We start from the raw sequence: 23503 nt of genomic DNA, 5'->3' as shown, positions 1-23503 counted from the left end.
AGGCACACTCCCTGTTCTGCTGCTACCTCATCCTGCTTCGTTTTCTCTTCCTATGTTTCCTGTCTTCCTCCTTCCTCCAACATATCCCTTTATTTCCCTCTGTCTTCTTCCCTTGGCTCTTGTTAACTACCAGACTATCTTTCCTCCTAACTTCCTCCCCACAATAATTAAAACCTGACTTTTCCTTAAGGACTCCACATCTTTGACTTGAATCACTTCCATTGACCAGGGACTGAACCATTTGCTTCTTTTGATTTTGATCGGGGACTTTGTTCTCATCTCACTGCAGAACAGATTAGTCTTACAGCGTCTTCCATCACTTCTTGTCTTTGAAACAAGTAAATTATCCTTTTTCAGGTTTTCTACACTTTTATTGCTGTAAACTACCATGCATATCATCATTTCCTTCCTTCCTGCCTTCCTTCCTTCCTTCCTTCCTTCCTTCCTTCCTTCATTCCTTCCTTCCTTCCTTCCTTCCTTCCTTCCTTCCCTTCTTCCCTTCCTTCCTTCCTTCCTTCCTTCCTTCCTTCCTTCCTTCCTTCCTTCCTTCCTTCCTTCCTTCCCTTAAGTTGGCATAGAAAGATGAGATAAACATCAGCTGAGTCTGGCCACACAAAAACCTGAAATAAGATTAAGCGGTATTTCAAAGGAAAACATAATTTATCCTGGATTGTTTTCTTCGAAGAAGGAAGGTAATGGAGAGAACCCAACCTCTGTGGGTATTGGGGAAAGGAATAATAGGTTACTGGAATGAAAGCAGTGCTGGGATTAGAGGAGAGGGATAATAGTAGCCTGAAGGGTTACATAAAAACCAGCTAGGGTAAGGAGAATTAAGAATTATATATGTAAAAAGGTAGTTATGGATATAAGACAGTAGGGCACAAAGGCCCATCCAGTGATATAGACAATAGGTGGTATTAGAGTTCAGAAGAGGGAGATAGGACTGTGGGCTGGTAAGAGGTTTCACTGCAACTATAAGAACTGAGTTGTACTTTGCAGGGAGGGACAGGATTCAGCTAATGAAACTTGTGAGGCTTCGGGATCCCTGTAGGATCTGCAGTTTCAAGGGAGGAAGATGGGAAATCCCCAGCACTGGTCAGGGAAGGGCCATGAGACCTCCTGACTGTATCCTTCAGTAGAAAGGCCTGGAAATTGGGAGCTCCTGGATGGCAGTGTAGTCAGGAATAGTATAAATTACCACCATGAACACCCTTGGATTGCTACCAGGTAGCAAGCACTATGAAGTCTTAGGTACAGACGGCCTTCTCTGTCCAGCTCCAAGGTTCCTAGACCAGGCCACCATTGGTATCGTAGGAACAGAGTGCTATGCGTTCCCTTGCTGGGCTTCAGAACCCAGTGCAGTGGTACTGGCTGTTCAGGGGACTGGCTCAAACAGACAATGCACAAATTTCCTCAGAACCCACAGTTGTTATTTTTTTTTTAATTTCTAATTTCTCAGTGATATCTTACAGTTTTCTGAAAGCAGATTTATAGATGAGCTAATTGACAACTATGTACTTTAGCCAGCTACCTTTACACTTCATTAGTACTTTTGCCTTTGAGATAACTTAAAACAAGTCCCCCGAGAGGATTTGTTTTCTCCCAGGCCCTCAAAGCTGTCTCAGGCAGCCTGTTGCGTTTTTGTTATTGTAGTTTTTTTTTTTTTTTTGGACAGAAATTTTTTTTTTGTACCCTTTGTCAAATAAAATATGCAAAAAGGACATATATGAAAGGGACAATTTGTTACACAGGCATATATAAGGTTCTTGCAAGGTAGATATGTAATAATTTTAGCGGAGAAAGACACTATTGGGGTAGGGGGTGAGGGAGACACCAGGAAAGGCATTCTGCAAAAGATGATGCTTAAAATAAATCTTGAAGGAAAATGGGGAATTCAAGAGATAGAGGTGAAGGAGGGCATCCTCCTCAAACATCGACTGAGCGCTTATGTTCTGATGAAATAAAGATAAGTAGAGATATTATCTCAGCCTTCAGAGGACCTACAATATCAAAAGGATATCTTTCTCTCTTTAAGACCTTCTCTACTTTGCCCCTGAAAACTGAAAACAAAGTGCCCCTTTGCACTGAGAACAAAGAAAAATAGCCCTAGGCTTTGGATGTGCTGCCCAGGGAGGGAGTCAGGTCATGGAGAGATTCATTTGTTTCCCCTATAGTTTATATCAGGGATATGGAAACCCACTGGCCATGGGCAGGACTGGCCTCCCCAAGCAGAAGCATCCCAGGCCCTCCACTTTCTTGGTGGGCCCAGAGTAGATGCCAGTCAACCCTGGCGACTACTTGGACACTTGTAAGAGGGCACAACTCAAGGCCATCCTGTCTCAGGTGAGTCTGAGGTTGTGCAAAACAAACAATAAAGACATAGGGGTACAGGTGAGCCCACGGGCGGATAAGTTCATCCAGTGTTCCATAGGGCTGCAGACCCTGTCAGCGGCTCCCCGCATGAAGGCAGCAGCCCCCCTGGCCTCTCCACACGAGGCTTTTATTCTCCAGTGCTTGGTCGGGGGTTCCTGATCCTCCTTAGCAACCAAGAAGGCCAGGGGAAAGGAAAGATGTCCTCAGAGGTGGTGGAGTCCAGACCTCAGCAGCCCTTTTTCCTGGAGCCAGAAGGGATCAGGGAGGTGGAGTAATAGCCATCACAGCTGGAAGAGAAGTCCAAGGAGGAGGGGGATGAATTGACTGCTACCCTGGAGCAGGAGACCCAAGATGGGGAGGTAGAGCATCAGAAGGAGGGAACCACAATTCTCAAGAAGCGCACTTTCTAGTTTTTGGAACTGAAGTATAGCTACTTTCACTGTCAAGAGACTGCAAGACCTGGTGGGAGAGTGCTTATGTCTGCTGTATTTCTGGGAGTAATAAGGTTTATTTCAAACAGATCTGTTGCAAGGCCAAAAGAGCTTTGACCCTTATCGAGCGAAAATTTCACTGGCCACTTAGAGTTTCAGTAGCCCTCCCTGCCTTCGCAAATGTAGCTATACTTCCAAAAACTCTAATAAGCCAGGCTTCTAAGAATTGTATTCCGCAGAATTCCACTGTGCGTACCCTTTGGCCCAGTGATTACCACTACTAGGTCTGTATCCCAAAATAAAAGAAAAAGGGAAAGGTGCTATACGTACAAAAATATTTATTGCTACTCTTTTTGTGGTGGGAAGAATTTGAAATTGAAGGGATGTCCCATCATTTGGGGAGTGACTGAACAAAGTTACGGTATATGATTGTGATGGAATGCTAATTTGCTCTAAGAAATGATGAGCAGGATGGTTTCAGAAAAATCTCAGAAGACACATGAACTGATGCAGAGTGGAGTGAGCAGAGACAGGAGATGGTTGTACACAGTAACAACTATATTGTATGATGATCCATTGTGAATGACTTAGCTGTTCTCAAGAGTACAGTGATCCAAGACAATTATGAAGGACTTAGGATGAAAAGTGCTATCCACCTCCACAGAAAGAACTGATGGAGTATGAATGCAGATTGAAGCATACGGTTTTTACTTGGGGCAGGGGTTGGCTTTTTTTCTTTTGGTCTGTGTTCTCTTTTGTAACAAAGCTAATATAGAAATATGTTTTGCATGACTGCACGTGTATTATCAATGTTGAAGTGCTCACCTTCTTAGAGAGGAAGAAAGAGAGGGAGGAATGGAATTTGGAACTCAAAAATTATTTTTAAAATGTTAAAATTATTTTTACATGTAATTGAGAAAATAAAAACTTTCTTTTAAAAAAAGAAATATGTTCATGAAAACTCTTCAATCATAAACATCACATACTAAGACCTAACCTGTGAAGGTTGTATTTTAAACACAGAGGGAGCTGTGGTATAATGGAGTGAGAACTGGTCTCAGAAGCACTGAGACCTGGGTACGGGTCTCACCAGGAATGCCCCCTGAGGAAGTCACTTAACCTTTGTTTTCTAGGTAACTCTCTGGAACCATAAATTCCAGAGAAGGTGCTGACACTGGCCATCTACCAAAGAGGGAGCTGCCTTATTTAGGTGTTCCCTATATCAGTGAAATCACAAGTCCAATCCCAATTCTATTTGAGGCATGCAGAATTAAATTCATCTACCCAAGTCAACTAAGGCTAAATGGTGGAACATCCAAAAGCCATGCTGTGTATGGCCTTGTCTATGTTTTCTTGGTAAAGGTTCCCTTTCTGTTGGTGATAAACCAAAGATCGATATGTCCATTATTCATCCCTTAAGTGCATGTGACAAAAAGTATTATTTGGCTATGGAACAAATCATGTCTATTTAAATTTTTTTTCTTCCATTAATTACATAGTTGAAGATTTCACATATCTGTGTACTATTTTTTGACAACTTATCACTTCTAGTAATTGTTCAAAAGCAGAAAAAAAAGAGGTAAATCGCCCATTTTTGTTGTGGGACAAAGATATTGAAATGGATGTCCAAAATAAATATTTAGAATTATTTGTACATTTTATTTAGCCATACTTTCTGTCCTCTAGGGCTCTAAATAAGTTATAATTTGCTTTATACATAAGTATGTCTATATACTTCTGAAAAGAAACCCATAATTAGCCCAAGGATGGAGTAATGATATCTAGGTCGTAATAGTATGCATTTAATTGTACTTGGTGGCATGGTACTTAACCCTATGAGCTAAGAGAGCAGAAGAGAAAACATATTCCCTCCATTCCTTGTGTGCAGTAGACATGTAGGCCTTCCAGAAAACCTTTCAATAGGTCAGAGTTAAAATGAAGTATCACTGGAAGAAGTGAGCAAAATATCGTCGGGGCTTTTTGAATTACAGCTTTTGCAGAGTAAAACTATTGCAGAGAAATAAACAATGTTATTCTGCTGAGTGGGAGATTGGATTGTAGAAAGGAATTAAATTAGGCTTTCCCTATATTTCCTAGCAACAAAAAAAATTTTTTTTCGAGATCTTATGGTCAAAAACGGGATCTATTTTTTTCCATGTTTAGCTAGATGACATCAGTGTAGTAGATATATCCTGGCTTTGTCTTTTGCTCCTCTGAAATCTTTTCTTGTTGGATCTTTATTATTGTTCACCCATTGTATTTGGATAGAATCGGTTGGTGTTTCATTGGTATGTGGATATGGCTGTGGCTTCTCAAAGGTCATATGTCAGCAGAGACTAAACTCTGGTAAGTCCTATCATTTTGGAAGACTTTTGAATATGGCTCCAGTGAATGGCCAGTTGAACCAAGACCAGCCAGAGAGCCTCAGAACTCATGTTAGTCACAGAATAACTTTTTTTTTTGGCCGCCTGTATTCTATTCCATAAGACTATGTACAAAGCTTGAACAGCACTCTGATATTTAGAAAAAAGATTAGACTTCTTCTAAGTGTTCCCAGAACTAGGAGAAATGGGCAGAAGTTGCAAATTGTCAGTTGCATTTAGTGTAAAGAAAGACTTCTTTTATTTAAACATGCACGCACACACTCACACTCACTCTCTCTCTCCCCCCATATTGATCAGGGCAGAAATATTTGACACTGTGGTGCTAGAGGTCTGTGCACCAGAAGTTTGGTCCATTGTAAAGATTTAGCAGCCTGTGTTCTCTCAGTGTGCAGTAAGAAGAATGGTATGCAGAATCTCCATGTCCATGCCTGCATGACGAATGAAGAGCTCTGCCACAAAAGGTCCTGGGTGTCAGATGTCTTAGAGGCAGTTTATCATGTGCCATGATCCTGGGTGGATCACACAGCTAGGATGATGGACAACCCATGAATTGCTCAGTTTATAGACTGGTTACTATGAGACCACATATAGGTAGCCAGAGGCTGAAACCTCAGTGGATATTTGGACCAAAATGGAAACAGTAGTAAGCACAATTTGATATTTGGTCTATCTTTGCTCTTACCATTTTGAGCAATGTCAGAACCAAATGTGACCATGTGTCAGGAACAATTTCTTAACAGTCAGAATTGTCTTTACCGTGTTTAAGGTAACAAATTGCCTGTCACTTCGGGCATTTCAGCTGTGGCTTGATGTTCAATTGCAAGAGAACATTCTTACCTCATGTTAGGGTTGGACCAGATAACTTTTCTTCTTTAATATTTTTTTATTTGTTTGTTTTTAGTTTTCAACATTCCCTTCTATAAGATTTTGAATTCTAACTTTTCTTCTGTTCCTCCCTCCCCAAGATGGCATGCAATCTGATATAAACTATGCATGTACAATCATATTAACATATTTCCACATTAGTTATGTTGTAAAGAAGAATTAGAACCAAAGGGAAAAATCATGTGAAAGAAGAAACAAAAAACAAAAAAAGAGAGGAAATAGTATACTCTGATCTGTATTCAGACTCCACAGTTCTTTCTCTGGATGTGGATAGCATTTTCCATCATGAGTCTTTTGGAATTGTCATAGATTCTTGTATTGCTGAGAAGAGTTACGTCTATCAAAGTTGGTCATCACACAGTGTGTACAATATTCTGGTTCTGCTCACTTCACTCAGCATCAGTTCATGCAAGAATTTCCAGGTTTTTCTGAAGTCCACCTGTTCATCATTTCTTATGGAACAATAGGATTCCATTCCATTCATATACCACAACTTGTTCAGCCATTCTGCAATTGATGGACATCCTCTCAACTTCCAGTTCTTGGCCGCCATAAAAAGAACTGCTATAAATATTTTTGTGCGTGTGGTGTACTAGATAACTTCTACCATCCTTTGTAACCCTTAAGATTTTCTGATCCTTTGATTCCAAGCAAATTCCTTGAGGGTAAAGACTGCTTTTACTGCTTTATATCTTCTCACTGGGTTATGTCTTCCATGGGACCTTGTGTCCTCACCTTCTCTTCCTGCAACCCCTCTCTATTTCCCTGATAACTATGGCCTATAATCACTACTCTGGAAAGGGTATGTAAATGGACTGTGCTATTCCACTATTAACTGTGCTTGTGACTTCCTGTACCCTAAATCTTTTCCCTGACCATCATCCCCCATTAGAACGTAAACTTCTTGAGGGCATGCACAGTTTCACTTTTGTATTTGTATTTCTAGAACTTAACAGTGCTTGGCTAATAAATTTTTTTCCCTCATTCAGTTAATACTTGTTGATTCCAGTGTGCTTGTGCATACATTTCTGTGGAAAGGACAGATTTGTTCTGTAGTAAAAGTACAGGTTGACACCTTCATACTTGACCATGACAGTGTTGTTGGACTTCTCATATGATACCTATTATTTGCAACAACAATAACAAAAATTCTTAAGTTTTCAAACTGTAAGGCAAGCAGGTATCTGGCATGTTGGACACTGTAGATTCAATGTTAAATATTATTATCATAGACAGTAAATTGTATATGGCATTAGGGAAATATTTACATGATAAAGTAATACAGCTGCCTCAATCATGGAAATATTAGGCATGTTTATCCTCATTTTTGTCTTTTGTCTATAAACTATGAGACATTTGTGACCTGACAGAAATAGAAATGTTGTTGTTGAGTCATTTCAGTTGGATCCAACCCTTCAGGACCTCATTTGGGGTTTTGTTGGCAGAGATCCTGCACTGATAAAGCGACTTGGCCAGGTTCTCACAGCTACTAAGTGTCTGAGGCCAGATTTGAACTCATGAAGATGACTCTGCCTGACTCTAAGCCCGGTGCTCTATTCACTGTTCCTCCAGCCTTCCCTCTTGCACTTTTAGATCTAGGAAGTAAAAGCCAAAATAGAAGGTTTCCAGGTCAGGAACTTTTATCTTTTCTTGTGCTGTGGACACCCCCTTGGAAGTCTGGTGAAGCCTTTGGACCCCTTCTTAGAATAATGTTTTTAAATATATGAAAAAAAATGCTCAGGATCACAGAGGATATTGAAATAAAGATGTAATATTTTTTTCTTATACAAGTTCGCAGATCCCCTGAAATCTGCCCATGGGCCCCAGGTTCTTGGTTAAATTAAGAAGAGCTAAAATGAGGGATCTTAGAATAGGACTTAACTGTTTACATCTACCTCAGGAGAAGATAAATACGATGAATTTTAGTCAGCTAACCAAGTCACCCCGGAATGTGGCAGTAGCAGCAGCACACATCTCAACAGAGGGCAGTTGAATCAATTGCTTCATTCAGTCAACAAGTTGTTATTGGGTACTTTCAGTGTGCCCAGCACTACATTGGACACTGTGGCACTTAAGAGACTGCCCCTAAGCAGTTTTTTTTTTAGGGTATTTTAATAACATTCTGATGGAATTTAAAACGTAAATGCTCTTTTTGGAGGGGAGCATCCCAGCACCTTAGGGTTTGAAAGGCTATCGGAGTTCTAACCTGAATCTGAACAAGAATCCTTTCCTACTATTGTAGACAAGTGGTCAGTTAGCTGTTCATTCCTTCAAGCCTTCCAGTGATGGGGAGATCATTACCTCCAAATGCCCCCCTTCCTGCTTTTGGACAGTCAGGTAGTCCCTCCTGGCATCAAACCTAAATGTGGTTCCCTATGTCTTCTACCCTTTGCTCCTCTGCCCCCCGGGACCAAACAGAACCAGTGCAAATCTTTCTTCCACACTATTGTCCTCAGATATCACACTTCTAGAAAGTAGCTTCTGCAGGCAGCCAGTTTGGTGGGTTCTCTGATTTCATATGGTGAACTGACTTGACCGAAAGCCAGTTTTTTCTCTTTAGTGGGCTTTTCAATCTGCCCTTTTATTTGTAAGGGATGTTGTCTCTTTTAACTTTGTGTAGAATTTGCTAAAGGAGTTATTATCGAAGGTTGCTAGGGGAAACCAGAGAACTCTGCAAGAAAGTAGTTGGTCAACCCCCTGTTACTTATAACCAGTTTTCAGTACCGAGCAGGCAGAAGGACTTAGAGTGACTCTTCACAAATTTGGGCTTCTATGTTTGGAACGTAAACGCAGAGCACCAGGGGCTTTCATCAGCAGGATGCTAGCTAGCATGCTTCCTGAGAAAACCAGAAGGAGGCAGGATACTTGGGTGGAGAAAGAGAAGGAAAACCTTGTTCCTGGAAGTAATCATCTAACTCAGAAGCAAGACCGATGAATCCCTAGACTGGCAGGGAAGCAGTTATAGAAAAGACCTTCTTGATAGAGAAGGTATCAAGCTGTGAAATTGAAAGTAAACTAATGGAGGGGCAATTGGCACCCAGCCAAGATAGGGTGAGTTGTGTAACTTTACTATTGTAGGAATTTGGGAGTTTGTGGGAAAGTCATGAATTTTATTCCTAAATTTCATTCATTTTAATAGGTTTGCTATGAATAAAACTCCATGTTGTTTAGTTGTTAAGTTATAAGATAACATGCATTTTTAATCTGCCCATATTTGGCAAATTTGTATTTATAAATCTGTGTTAAGCAGTGAGCTATGAACTTGATCCTTAGTGAAAGTTCAATTTTTGGACTGATCACAATAGTAACTCTTGCCACTTATTGGCAATGCCTTCGAATTGCAGTGAAAATGACCAGAAAAAGAAAGGAAGCTCTTCATGTTAGCTAACAACACAGGTTTGCAAAGTATTTTCTATACATAATCTCACTTGATCCTCATGAAAAGCCCTGTGAGTAAGGGTGCTTCTTTTCACTATTTTTCACTTGGGAAAACTTACTCTCAGAGAGTTGAAGTGATTTACCCCTAATCATTTGAACCCAGCTAATGGGTTCAAAATGTCATAGAAACCCAGGCCTCTCCTTACTTCATGTCCAGTGCTCTTTGTCCCACACTATTTTTTTTTTTTTAACAAGCGGCCTCTTTTTTTTTTTGCCATTCTGTAGCTTAAGCGATGGAATTGTAAAAACAGATTTCATCAGGACACCTTCAGCATTTCCTGACTCAGTTCTTTGGCAGGTGTTCTTCAACAACCCTATCAACACATATGACCAAAACCCAAAGAAGCATTGGGAAAAACTGGTGTAAAGAAATTATGAGGCAACTAGGTAACCTTGTGAAGAGCCCTGAGGCTTGGCATTTGCATCTCTCCCAGATACTTCTTAGCAGATTTAGTCTTCCTTGCCTCGTTTTCCTCATCTGTCAAATAGATGTAATGATAGAACCTACTTCATAGGGTTGTCTTGAGGATCAGATGAATAAAGCTTCATATAATAATTAATGAACTTGGCTACTTCCCTGAAATTCAGATTAAATGCTATTGATGAACAGAGATGGGTGGGTGTGGAGTGGAGAGAGTGCTGGAGGGGAGGGACACGGATATGTAAATTGGGGTTATTCATTTTTGGTGTGTTTCTGTACCTTTATTATGTAATATGTGTCCCTGTAATGCTGAAAGGTGTGTGTGTGTGTGTGTGTGTGTGTGTGTGTGTGTGTGTAAGAAGAGGGTGGTTATTTAGTGGGACATTTTCAAACCATCCACAGAAACAGTATTTACAACTGGAAAGGTCATTTGAAACCAGATAGTCCAGCACCCTTACATTTACAGAAGAAATGAGGATGAGGAAACTGAAGCCTAGGAAGGAGAATTGACTTGCCCAAGGTCACAGAGGGTAGTATCACTGGTAGAATTCAAATACAAATCTTGAGACTCCAAATCTAGTGCTGTTTTTATATTATATCTTCTCTATCTGGGATGATTTCTGGGTGGAACTCTTTTAGAAGCCCTCTTGATTAACAGAATTTTACTTTTGTTGTTTCTATGAATAGTCTTTTAGCTTTAAATAAGTGTCCCAGGGAAAACCCACTTGTGATTTGGAATATGTGGTAGCTGGAGAGAGAGAAAAGTTGGATGCTGGATGCAGGGGGTACCAAATTTCCATATACAAAAACTATGTTCCGGGCCAAAGGTGAGGGGGGTTCCCCAGATTATTTTGAGGAAGAAACTGATTCCCAGGACATTGAGGCCTAAAAGGGCCTGAACATTGAAGCCTTAACAGAAGTTCCACAGGTAGACAAGTGTTCCAAGGAGTACAGTTTGCTAAGAAAAGCATCCAAGGTGATGGCTCATTCCAAGATGGTCCCTGACTCTTAAAGCATGCTGAAAGTGGAGATCTCAACTCTGCAATGCAGTAACCTTTGTGAACTTGAGGACACATCCCTTGACCTCTGGGCTTCCATATCCTCAACTTTAAAACTAGAGATGAGGATAAGATACTTTCTGAGGGCTCTCCCAGCTCTAAATCTGTGATCTTTATAATCCCATGTGGGCACTTGAATAGTAATCTCCTTTGCATTACCATATTATTGTACTTGGGACAACATTGTTCCTATGAATGCCCACCTATGGAAGACAAAATCAAGTGCCAGGTTAAATTCAAGACATATTGTTAATGCCCCCTTAGAATGCATTTGTATACTGCTTTTCTAACAGATGGCGGGTTAGTTAAAATCCCCATCACCAATAAATTCCAAGACTTGGCATCTTTGCTAAGCTTCTGTAAAAAGGCGAAGCCAGGTTTTTCCTCTTGGTTTGGAGGATTGTAATAAACCCCGGCCATAAGGTTCCCCTTGAAACTTAACCCAGAAATTTTTCTAGCCACTGGTCTCCTCCTACTTCCTGCATGTGGGAATAAGCACCAAATTTTCCCCTATCCCCAATCTGGCCTTTCTGAATAGACTGTATTCTCTTGTATTCTGTTTCAACATATTACCATAATGCCAGTCAAAACAGACCTGTCTCTAGAAAGTGAGATTTGTCATTCTTCTTGCTCATTTCCTACTCTCCCTGTGTTTGTCTTCCAGCAGTTAACCACGGGCTCCTGAGGCCTGTTCTCTCCCGCTGTCATTCCCATCTCCTTCACTTGCATTTTCTTGTTTTCAATTTTGAGTTCCAGAAATACCTTTTCTCCAGAATGCCTTTCACACCTGGGGGTTGTTCCCCACAAAGCATACCTAGTTTATATATCGTCCACATGATTCAGTAGTAGCTCACGTTTGTGTATTTTGAAGTTTAAAAAGCATTCCCCTCCCACCCCCCACAACAACCTTTGAGGTAAGTAATGCAAGTCTCATTACCCCCATTTTATAGTGCACGTGGGGGATACTAAGACTCATAGTGAAATGACTTGCCTAAAATGACCAGTGAATATTTCCTGTTTACTTTAAAAGCCTGCGTGTGAAAGGCCTTCCTTTGATGCGTGATTCTGCCTCCATAACCTCCTTGTTCTTGAAGAGTGCCCAGGAGCCCAGGCTCTGGCAGCTTCTACCAGCCTCAAGGTCCTTTGAACCCTTAGACTGATCTGATAATTCCACCTTTTCATTTTAGGCGCTTTCTCAGTCTTTTCCCTCAAAGTCCTCTATTATATTAATCCAGCTCATTCCATTGTACCCCATGTTGGAGGTGACCCATTGGCCTCTTTCAGGTTTGTTGTTGGGATGAAATGAGTCAGCCTTTGAAAGTCATTGAACAATTAACCAAAGGAGCCTTACTTTGTCCTCACACAGCAAGAATATTCAGTAAGGATATTCTGGCACTTAGCTTTTCTGGACAGACTACCCCTAATCCCTAACCTGTCTCCATATGGAAAGGCACCTCATGGGGGCAGGATGTGGTGACTTTCATGGTCTTCAGAAATTGACCCCACCTTGGTGAGACTTTTTTTATTCTTGGGTGACCATGAAGCTGCATCAAAGAAGCAAGGACAGTTAGGATACCACTTTTGGGGGAAAATTAATCCCTGTTGCAAGAAGGAACAACTTTGGGATGTAGGAGCTGTTAGCATTCCTATGCTATAATTGAGGAAACTGAGGCAGCCGTTGATTAATTGGCTTGCCCAGGGTCACATGTCTTAAGTATCTAAGGCTGGATTTGAACTCAGGTCTCTCCGACTACAGGTTCAGTGCTCTGTGTACTGTAGCACCTACCTGCCTATCGTAAACTAGGTTTGCTTACCTCTTGATTCTCTCACAATACCTCACAAACTGTGACTGGTGCAGTGGATAGAGCGCTGAGCGTGGAGTCAGGAAGACTGAGTTCAAATCTGGCCTCATACACTTTTTCACTGTGTGACCCTGGGCAAGTCACTTAAATGCTGTTTGCCTCAGTTTCCTCATTTGTCAAGTAAGAGTAATAAGAGCAACTGCTTCCCAGGGTTGTTGTGAAAATCAAGTGAGATAATTTTAAAATGCTTAGCACGGTGCCTGGCACATAGTAAGCCCTATGTAAATGTTAGGTTATTACTACTCTTATTACCCTTTCCCTTTCTCTTCTCTCAATGATATTTTTAAAATTAATTTTTTTAAAATATTTTTTCATCACTTTCACAAATCTCCACAAGATTGACAACATAGACAGCGTTTGACAGCTCTATGGTCTTTCCACACCTACCCACTGAAAGGAAAAAAATCCCCTGACTTTTTCAAATACTAAAACTTGAATCAACACAACCAAAGTTGGATATTGCCAAATCTATTTACGTGTGTACTTAACGTAACCTGCTTTAAATTTGCAGCTTTTTTTCCATCTTCCTTTTGTATCGCTGGATAAAAATGATTTATGTGGTCATCTTTATTTCTTACTTTAACATATTGTCTTTCTCGTGACAGGCTGCTGAATGCTATAAAACCAGGACTTGTAAAAAAGATCAATAGATTGCCCACCCCCATTGCAGGATTGGTGAGTATTCTGAAGGAATTGTTTTTTTTCCCCCACTATGACTTGCCATAAGTGTAAAAACATGTTGATGTAAGTATTTGGCTGCAGCATTGAATGAGACAGAATCCAATCCTTTGGATGTAGAGGAATCTGAAAACGCAAGACTGGAGGCAACCCCACCTTAGTGGCACCTGGATCTTGGCTCAATCTCTTCCTTCCCCCTAACATGGAAGTTCATTGTTAGGGAGATGAATTTGTTTCTGGGTGAGATGTTTATAATTCATTTGTACTTGTGGATGAATGCAGTAGTAATTACCTCATTTCAGTCTCTAATTCATTTGTTCTAAAAATTGAAGGAAGAACTTTTCCTAACTAAAAGACAATCTTGATGAATTATGTTTTTCACTTGGGTTTAAAAGGCAAAAAAGCAATGCAATCCTCTGTACAGGGAGTTATAATAAATAGTATTGTCCTTGATAGATGGAAGTTCTAATAGTGTGCTGAGTTAATATAATTTAGTGGGCTCTCTACTTAGTCTTATTCATTCAGCATTTAGCCATTTAGCAAGCATTCACTGTGTACCTACTGTGTGTAGAACCCAGTGCTAGGCCTTGGGAGAACACAAAGCTTACATAGGACAGTCTCTATTCTCATGGAGTTTGTTGCCCAGGTTCCTCTGCCCTCCAGAATTTCATACTATTTAACAAAGAGAGGGTAGCATTTACATTGAGGAATAAACACTGAAGAAAAGAACAAACAGCTTAAAATGATGTATTAGGTTTCTAACTTGGGGTGGGGGAGTATTGTTTTCATTGCTTTAATTAATGCTCATAGAATCATGAAACTGTAGAATTAGAAGGCCTCATAAGCCATGAAGTCCAGCCCCTTCCGAAGCATTAATCCCCTCTGTGATATCCCAGACACCCTCCAGTGGTAAAGGACTCGCTACCTCTCAGGACAACACATTCCACTTAACTTTTTAAGGAAGGATTAAATCCAAATCTGCTTACTGTAGCTTCCATCCATTGGTCCTAGCTCTGGCCTTCGGACCGAAGGGGAACTTCCACATGAAAGTTCTTAATATTTGGAGACAACTATCACATTACCCCTGAGGTTTCTGTTCTCCAGACCATTAAACATCTGGAGGTTTCTTCAGTTTATCCTGGAATGGCATGATTTTGAGGCTCCTTTCCATCTTGGTCATTCTATTCTCAATGTGTCCCTGCTTGTCAATGGTCTTTCTAAAATGTGGCATGCATGCAGAACTTGACGTATAACTCCACATTTGATCTGACCAGGGCCGAGTACACCCCTGTTCTGTACTTCTGTTTTTGTAATGTCAGGTCAGATGAGCTTTTTGGATTTTGGAATCTGTAGAGTTCTTTTTTTAAAGGAAGATAATTCAGTGTGAGGGTGGATGAGAAGAGGGAGGGAAGGCTATGGACAAGCAATAGTTTAGTTACTGCAGAGATAAGAAGGTGGATTCCAAATGGTTTGTTGGGTATTCCTTGTGGTGATAGCCACCTTGTTTGTGTATACAGACTCAAAAGTTCAGAAAACAAATGGGAAAAGTGTCCAGAATCTAGGCTTTAAGGATTGTTGTTGCCATAAAATGATTGCTAATTGAAGTTATATGGGACTGAATAATCAAGTAGCAATGAATTTATTAGCCAATCATTCCCATATGAATTTATGTTTCATTCCCATTTTGTCATTGAGTGGCAATGAAATACATGAGGTCACATTGATGACATATGTGGGCTCAGGCCAGTCCCATTTCTCCATGGATTGAGGTTTGTTTTTTTAAGTTTGCAAAGGTGAGTATACTCTGGAGCTCTTATGCCAAGTCCCACTTGCACTAGGATTTGTACTGAAGAGTTAGGGAAGAGATATCTTTTCTAATATTGTAGCTCATAAGCCCCATTGGTGTTCGTCATGCTATGATTATTGACTTATAACCATTAGTTGGACAGAGTCCTGAGGAAAGGTTACTCTCACTTAGAAAGTATATGTGGCAAAGGGGTTACTCACAGGCCCCAGAAACCTTTTAGGTAGAGTCCTCAAGATGGCCCTGTAGGCAAAGTATAGCTTTTTTCTGCTGGATTCTTGGCAGAATCTTGTGTTCTCTCATCTGTCCTTGATTCCCAATACAAATATTCTTTAGCTGAACTGGAGACTCTAATAGGATGCCTATGAGAAGATGAGAGTCCTCTTATCTCCCAAGTTTATGAAGTCCTCTTCTAGTCAAGGGGAATTGTAAGGCATCCAAGAATAAAAACAAAGCAGAGGCTAGGCTCTATGGTCCTACCTCCCCAGCCCCAATTGATTTTTTTCTCAGGGGTTTGAATGGAACGTTCTCTCTTCTTTGTTTGCTCAGATTTCTTGGGTTCTGAATTAATTCCATAGTTTTATGCAGGCCTCACAGGCTACTACCAAGTCCTTCACCCAGTCCCTCACCCAATTCAAACAGGTTTCCTGTGTAATATCCCTGGAATTCATCCAGTGACTTCCAAGGATTTTTCATACTTAGTCCAAAGTCTTTGTTTGATTGAGCCTTTTTCTCACCTGATAAACATAGAGCTAACATGGGGGAGGGAGGCGATGACTTTGATTCTGTCTTTGCATAGTTAATTGGTTACTTAATTTTTTGCCATTTCTATTTTAGCTAGTTCAGAACGTAATTCCATTCTTTAGTAGAATCTTTAAAACTGATCATTCAGGTTGATTTTCATAAAATGTTAATGGCATAATTGTAATGAGGTTGATTCTGACAATTTCCATTTTTTTTTTATCAGTCATATGAATGCCCCACTCTCACCTCGAGGCCCAGAGAATTAATGTCCAGGACACTTAATTATTTATCCATAGAGTTAGTACCAACCCTGTGAAATCCAAGAGGGGAAGAGGGAAAGTATATCTGAGGCAGGCTCTTCAGAGGAACTCTGGAACCATGGGCAAGGAGTTGATCTTCATGAGTCTCAAGAGGAATTAGATGTACAGTGTGGACTACGAGAAGACCTTAGTTCAGATTGTACAACCCAGAACAGTTCCTTGTACCTCTGTGGGCCTCAGTTACCTAATTTGTACAAAGAGGGTTTTGGGCTTGATGACCTGAGATCCCTTCCAGCTCCAAATCCATGAGCCTATGATCTATGTGCTGTTTCTGTTGTGCCATAAAATAGGGCTCCTGATCTGTTAAAACTGATTCAGAACAAAGGAGAAAATCATCCACGGAGAAATCAACTGAACTTTTTGCCCATCTGAAAGTTGAAACCTCTTCTCTTTTGTCACCTTGTATTTTCCTTCCTTTGATTACATCTTTTCTTTTGATTGATATATTCCCCTTCAGCCTTATGTCTTGGGAAATACCGCCTTATCATCTTCCACCCTACTGGATCCTTAGGTCTTCCTGGTCCAGGCCTCAACATTTGCCCTTCTTATATGTGCTCCAGACCCTGGCATTAGTATCTGCCCCACCACTGTAACATATAGGACTTCTGGACCTTTCCTCCTGCTGTGCAGTTGAGCCTTTTCAAGGTTGTTTCCTCCAGTTGGAGCGTGAGTTCCTTGAGTGCAGGGATATTTGTAGTACTTACAACTTTGCTGGTCACCTAGTAAGTGTTAATAAATAGTTTTTCATTCAATCATATCATTCATATGTTAATAATAAAATGAAGACAGTTGAAAATAAATTGATCTTTTCAGCCAAATCCATTGCCATTAATAGTGTTTTCTTGGCCAACTAGAAATGACATGTTAAGAAAATCCAGTCTACAAAAATGTGAACTGGAAAATATAGATACAGATAAACCAAGGATTATTGCCCTTATCAAAGAATTTATCATAGTGTGCTTTTACATAGCAATCTCCTACTATGTTTAGTAATTACCCATTAAGCCTAGTAAGTTAATTTTTTAGCAGCATATTTATTTAACATGAGAGTAGCATTGCATAATGGATAGAATGCTATACTTAGCTTCTAGAAGACTTCGGTTCAAATTCTGCCCCTGGCACTTGTGAGTTTATCTCCACAAGCCTCAGGCAAGGCTCAGATTACATATCATCTGTGGATTGTGATCTGTTGTAGTGAAAGGAGTTTTCCAAGTTGGGATTTCTCATACCAAAACAGTCTTGAGTCCTTGATGTATTGACATGCCTATCATATGAAGAAATGCAAGTGTGAATGTATCCATCATTCAACAAGAATTTGTTTAGGTACTGTTTTGGACTTGTGAGTTATACAAGAATTTTATATATATATATATATATATATATATATATATATACATACACACACACGTATATGAAGTTTTATTGGTGGGGTAGAAGGTATGCTAGGCAATACAAAGTTGCTGTTTTTTTTTCTTTCTTAAAGTATGCTTATATTTTCCCCCATCTTGGAAAATTTCAATTCTTTTATTAATGTTCATTAGGGGATGAAAATCAAGCTGTCAACGAGCATTTATCAGTCAGCTGTTAAGTGGCCGGCACTAGGTGCTGTGTATGTTCAATCATTTTTCAGTAGCGTCTGACTCTTTGCGACCCCTTTTTGGAGGTTTTCTTGGCAAAGATACTGGAGTGATTTGCATTTTCTTCTCTAGCTCATTTTACAGATAAAGGAGCTGAGGCAAGCAAAATTAAGTAACTTGCTCAGGTTCACCCAATGTTTGAGGCCAGATTTGAACTCAGGAAGATGAGTCTTTCTGATACCAGGCCTGGCATTCTATCCACTGAACCACCTAGTTGTCCTTAGGTGCTGGGAAAAGACAAAAATGAAATGCCTTCTGCCCTCAGTGAGCAGGTCTTTTATGAGTGAGATTATCATGTATGCATGTGTATGTTACATACATGTTAAGTATGTGATATATAAATGGGGGTATGTTTATGTGTATATTTACATATATATGTATGGAAAAATATACAAAATAAATATAAGGCAATTATTATGTGGGGGTGGCACTAAATACAGGAGAATTGTCCTACTGTTGCTTAGTAGTCCGAGACCAGAGAAGATGGAGATATATTCAGCGATATATTAAGAAAACAGATGCACTACTTGAACAATTATGTCTTTTTCTTTTTTTTTCAACCTTAGCAGGTAGTCTTGGAGTTAGCCAGGTATTTGGGCCACTGTAGATATAAGTTAACATGACCGTGGTTGCATAGGAAATCTCCTTCACTTTCAGGCTTCTAAACCAGAGGAAGTGAGGGGATCAGAAGCGAATGACGAATCATTTAGGCTTCTGGTGCAGTTTGTCCATCATCGGGGAGAGGGACGTGTTGTTGCTGCCTGTGAGGGTGAAAATGTCAGCACAGCGACATCCCTGATTTGAGTAATTGAGCCAGGAGTGTATTCCCCTATGCCTGGACACCATGTGAGCCTCTTTAGAAGTGCGCCATAACTGCTTTGTGGTGTTGAGAATGCAATCCGTTTAGATAACGCAGCTGTTTGACTTGAAGATAAATATAAAAGCGCGTTTAAAAATAGCGATCCCAAATTATAAACACGTGGAGACTTAAAAGCTGAGACTTAGGTGTATTTTAGCCCCTAGGTTGAACTACAGTTACAAAGAATTCAGAGGTGAAGGTGTTAAAACAAAGTAGTTGAAAATCATTTCCTGGCAAGAAAGCCAAGCCCTGAGTTCAGGGTCTGTGTTTCTTCTGTAACAATTGCTGACATCTGAAGCTGCGTAAGGGCTGCATGCAGATGCTTGCATTCTTTGTTAGGTGTTAGTGATGCTATTAACTGTGGCCAGAGAGAGAGACAGCCTCAAATAGAGGCTTGGCCTTGCCAAGGAATTAAAAATGCTACCCTCCTGTGGGCCAAGTCTTGAACATTGCACAATAAAACCACAAAGCTGGAGCCCCAGTTTAGCGGTCCGGAAAGAGCATCCTGAATTTCGTTTCATCTTGGAATGTTAGACATCCTTGTGAAAAGAACATATGTACAAAATGCTTGCCTATAATCCCCTTCTTTGAGTTAATTTTCTTTTTCTTGTCCCAGATGGGATAGTTCTCTTTATCAGTGAAGGTGATGGCAAAAAGTGGGGCCTGCCTTTGGGTTCTGGTTGTACTGGCAGACCTCCTTCCCCTAGGGCTTCCTTTCTAGGCTTTCATCAGAATTTTGCCTTTTCTCCAGGGCAATTCTAAAAGAACAAAAGATATCTTAGTCTTATCGAATCTTAGAGTTTTTTTGGCCAGTAGAGATCATATAATCTGATTTTCTCATTTCATATGATAGGGGAAAACTGAGGTCTTCCTTGAAGTTATTCAAACCCCTACTAGAACCTAGATCTCCTGACTTCTAGTTATCATTTAATCCAAATGCAAAGTTTTCTCCAAAAAACATTTTTTTCCAATAAATAAAAATCTATCTTTTCTCCCTTCAAACTCTGTTCCCCTCTACACCCAACCGTGAGAAAGAAAGGAAAGCAGAACTCCTGCTACAAACTTGTATGATTAAGAAGCAAAATCCCCATATTGGCCAGGTCCAAAAAAACCATGTCCCAGTCTTACTCTGACCTCTCTGTCAGAAGGTGGGTAGCACGTTTTCATCATGAGACCTCAGAGCAGAGAATTTGGAAGACCCTATTAATCAGATATTTGCTCAGTTCAGTTGCAGGAATGAAGACTCTTTTAAGTCTGTTTAATGAAGATATTCCAATTTAATTTGTCCAAACTGAAAATTCAAATTTGAATTCACTTTGTCTAGCTGGTTTTGTTCAAGCTGGCAACTCTGTAGTGTGCTTAAAAGAGATAGGTGGGGGGAAGTAGGTGACACAGTGATAGATAGATAGATAGATAGATAGATAGATAGATAGATAGATAGATAGAGGCCCAGCTCTGGAGTCAGGAGGACCAGAATTCAGCTCTGGCCTCAGACACTTACTATCTGTGTGACCCTGAGCAAGTCGTTTAACCTCAATTACCTCAAAAGAAAGAAAAAAAGAGATAAGCAGTTAGCTTTGGGAGACAGACCTTTCTCTTTTCTCCTTCGGTTTTTTTTTTTTTTTGGTTTGTTTTTTGTTTTCTTTTTTTAGACAAAACCTCATTTCTTAAGAATCATTCTAATGCTACCAGTTATTTTAGCCCTGGTTGAATTGCCAGTGCCATAGAGTCAGGTCAAAAATAACAACAGAAAGGTTGCTGGTTGGAAGACACTCTACCAAAGTAAGGACAAAATTTCAATTTGGTTCGCAGCATTCTAAACGTGGCCATTTGGTCACCCTAACCCAACTCAGGAATGTATTTTTTGGAAAAGTGACTGAAAATTTTTTTTTGTAACCTAAAAGATAGAGTTACAAAACAGATTGCTTGCAGTGGGATTTACTGAAAAGGATTCAAATGTAAATTTCCAGAAAACTCTGTGTACTTAAGGAAGTTGGTATTTGCTTGGCTTTATGAAACCAAGAACAGTGGTAGCTTGACTATTGATCAGAGGTCAGAGAAGGGCAAGAAAAATGATGAATGTTGAGGAGACATTACCATATTTGAAGGGAAGGAAATGTTAAAATCTTTAAGAGTTAGTGTTGTGGAGGGGGAGTTGGTCTTGGAGTCAGGAAGACCTAGATTGAAGTCTTGTCTCTGGCACATTGTGGCTGTTTGACCCTGGGCAAATCATTTAACTTTTCAGAGACTTGGGTAACTTTTACATTGCAAAGTAGGTGCCAGTCTGCCTTGGGAAAGAGAGAGTCCTCACAGGGGCCTGTTTGAAGGGGGAAATATTTAAAATCATTAATATTTTCTGCAACCGTTAGGACACAGGAATTTTCTAAAAACTGAATAATTGAAAAGAAAATTTTCACCAAGTAAAGTCCAAATTTTTAAGGAAACAATTTTATTAAAAACACTTAGTGTTTGCAGAGCACTTGTGCTGCTATGTTCTGGGGAATATTCAAAGTTTAGGTAAAGCAGCCCCCATCATCAGGGCGCCTGCATTCTATTGGGGGATAAGATAGAAACATACACAGTTGCAATATACGTCATTATACCATGGAGTTCCCTTTCCATGGCCTATAGTGATAAAATTGTAGGCCTGGAGTCCCTCAAAAACTCTGTCAGAAAATCACAAAACAAAGGGGCTACATAAGAATGGAGGGGAAGAGTCATTATGGATCACAAGTACCAAGAAAGTTTGATGGAAGCATTTGTGTTGGGCTTTAATGACTGATTAGGAATTGAACAGGTGATGAGGAAGAAAAAGTATTATGGGGATAGCCTACGGATGGCAGCTCCAGTGGGAGTAAAAAACATGGAACTGCCAAAAATGCCGGTTATTTATTTATTTATTTACCTGTCTATCTATTTATTTATCTATTGGCAGGGAGCAGAAAGTATGTGCAAGGCACTAATCTTTTATTATTAAATAATCTATTTATTAAATATTATTATAATATTATTATAATAAATATTTATTAAATAATCTATTTATTATAATCTTTTATATATATGTGTGTGTGTGTGTGTGTGTGTGTGTGTGTGTGTGTGTGTATAAAATAGTCTAGGGTGAGTGGTGATGAAAGCATATGCTAGCATTCTGACAGTGAGAATAGAGAAATGGGGATAAATGGGAAATATTGCAGTCAAAATAGGACTTACTGGTTGATTGTATATAACAGGTAGAAGAATCAAAGATAACTCTCAGGGTATGCAGAGCAGGATTTTGAAGAAAACTAATGAGTTCAGTTTTGTATATATTGAGTTTTAGGAGCCAGTCCAGACATCTGATGTCCTGTACGCATTTAGAAATGCTGACTAGAACCAAGAAGATAGGTGAGAAATGGAGATAGCAATTTGAGAGTCATCTAGTGATTTCCAAGAAAGAGAAAAGAGTTATATACAGATGTCATTGGGAAGAATAGGCAATAAATTAACATTTGTCAGCCAAAAAAGGAGTTTTCTGTAAATCCCCACAGGCATCACAACTCAAAAGTCTGACCTACTCTCTCCTTAATTTCCTTGGGATGAAAGCAAGCTTGAAGGGTGATAGAAAAAAAAAAGAGAAGAGCTGTGGAGGTAGAGGTTGACTCTCCCCATTCAAGCCTGTAACTCACTGCTGACACCCTTTGTCTCTAAACACACTTCTATGGACAATTGGGGAATAGCTTTCTTATAACTCTCAAAAGACATAACAATTATAAAGGCTTAGCATAATACCTGGCACATAGTAAGTGCTCAATAAATGCATGTTTCCCCTTCCCCACTCTTCTCTCCCAATTCACTGAAATTTCAAACAGCCAACATATTAACAAGGGATTTTTTTGTGTGTGTGTAAAGGGAAAAATGTATGTAACCCCCAGTTTTTGTAATCATTGTTAAGTACTAAGCACTGCCTGGGTGTACACCAGTGTGCATTATTTCATGGATTTAGATGTTATCTCTATGATTAGGTCTCTGTGAAGTCTTTGTCCTATTCTTTTGGGGACCAGTACTACTGTACAAGAAATGTTGCTCCCTTCTGGCAATGGGAAATACTCAGTCCTTGTGAGGTAATATGGCTAAAGTTGAATTTAGTGACAGAATTTTCTCTCTCCTCACCTTTGGCACATTAAGAGAAAAACTTACCCCCTCCCTGCCAAAAAAGATGCCCAGTTTTGAGCTGTGGAACTTGGCCCTAAAGCTTGTCCTAAATGGGAAAGATATCTGGCACTAATGCAAGATCTTGCACAGACTCGAGGTAGGAAACTCAGCATACTGTGGAGTTTCTGGTATACCTATCACTATAGCCGGTAAGGTAGAGGCTCAGGCGGATGGCTTAGTTCTTGATTTATTTAACATTCCTACTCAGTCTACCCAGAGAGATATGCCCACCCACACGATTTGTAACTAGAAAAGGCTTCCTTTACACAGTGAATTCTAAAATGAAGCAGTTGGCCAAAAAAAAAAAAAAAGAGCTCTACCCACAGTGGGACTGGCTTGGGGGAATTCCAGCGTGCATTGGAGCATGCATGAAACCATTGTGTCATGTTTATATGTATATTATCCTTAATACATGTAG

The 23503-nt window shown here is 39.9% G+C and overlaps 1 protein-coding gene across 2 annotated transcripts in view; it reads left to right on the top strand.

The window, feature by feature from the left end:
* LIMCH1 (LIM and calponin homology domains 1) overlaps nt 1-23503 on the top strand; it is a 366296-nt gene that overhangs the window by 168717 nt on the left and 174076 nt on the right. For both annotated transcript variants that reach the window (XM_036762932.1, XM_036762933.1), the window contains exon 3: nt 13458-13527. In XM_036762932.1, coding sequence (XP_036618827.1) covers nt 13458-13527 — 70 coding nt within the window. The remainder of the gene's footprint in view (nt 1-13457; nt 13528-23503) is intronic.

Source organism: Trichosurus vulpecula, chromosome 6 (assembly GCF_011100635.1).
Source record: "Trichosurus vulpecula isolate mTriVul1 chromosome 6, mTriVul1.pri, whole genome shotgun sequence".
Taxonomy (NCBI): domain Eukaryota; kingdom Metazoa; phylum Chordata; class Mammalia; order Diprotodontia; family Phalangeridae; genus Trichosurus; species Trichosurus vulpecula.
This window is presented reverse-complemented; position numbering and strand designations above follow the sequence as displayed.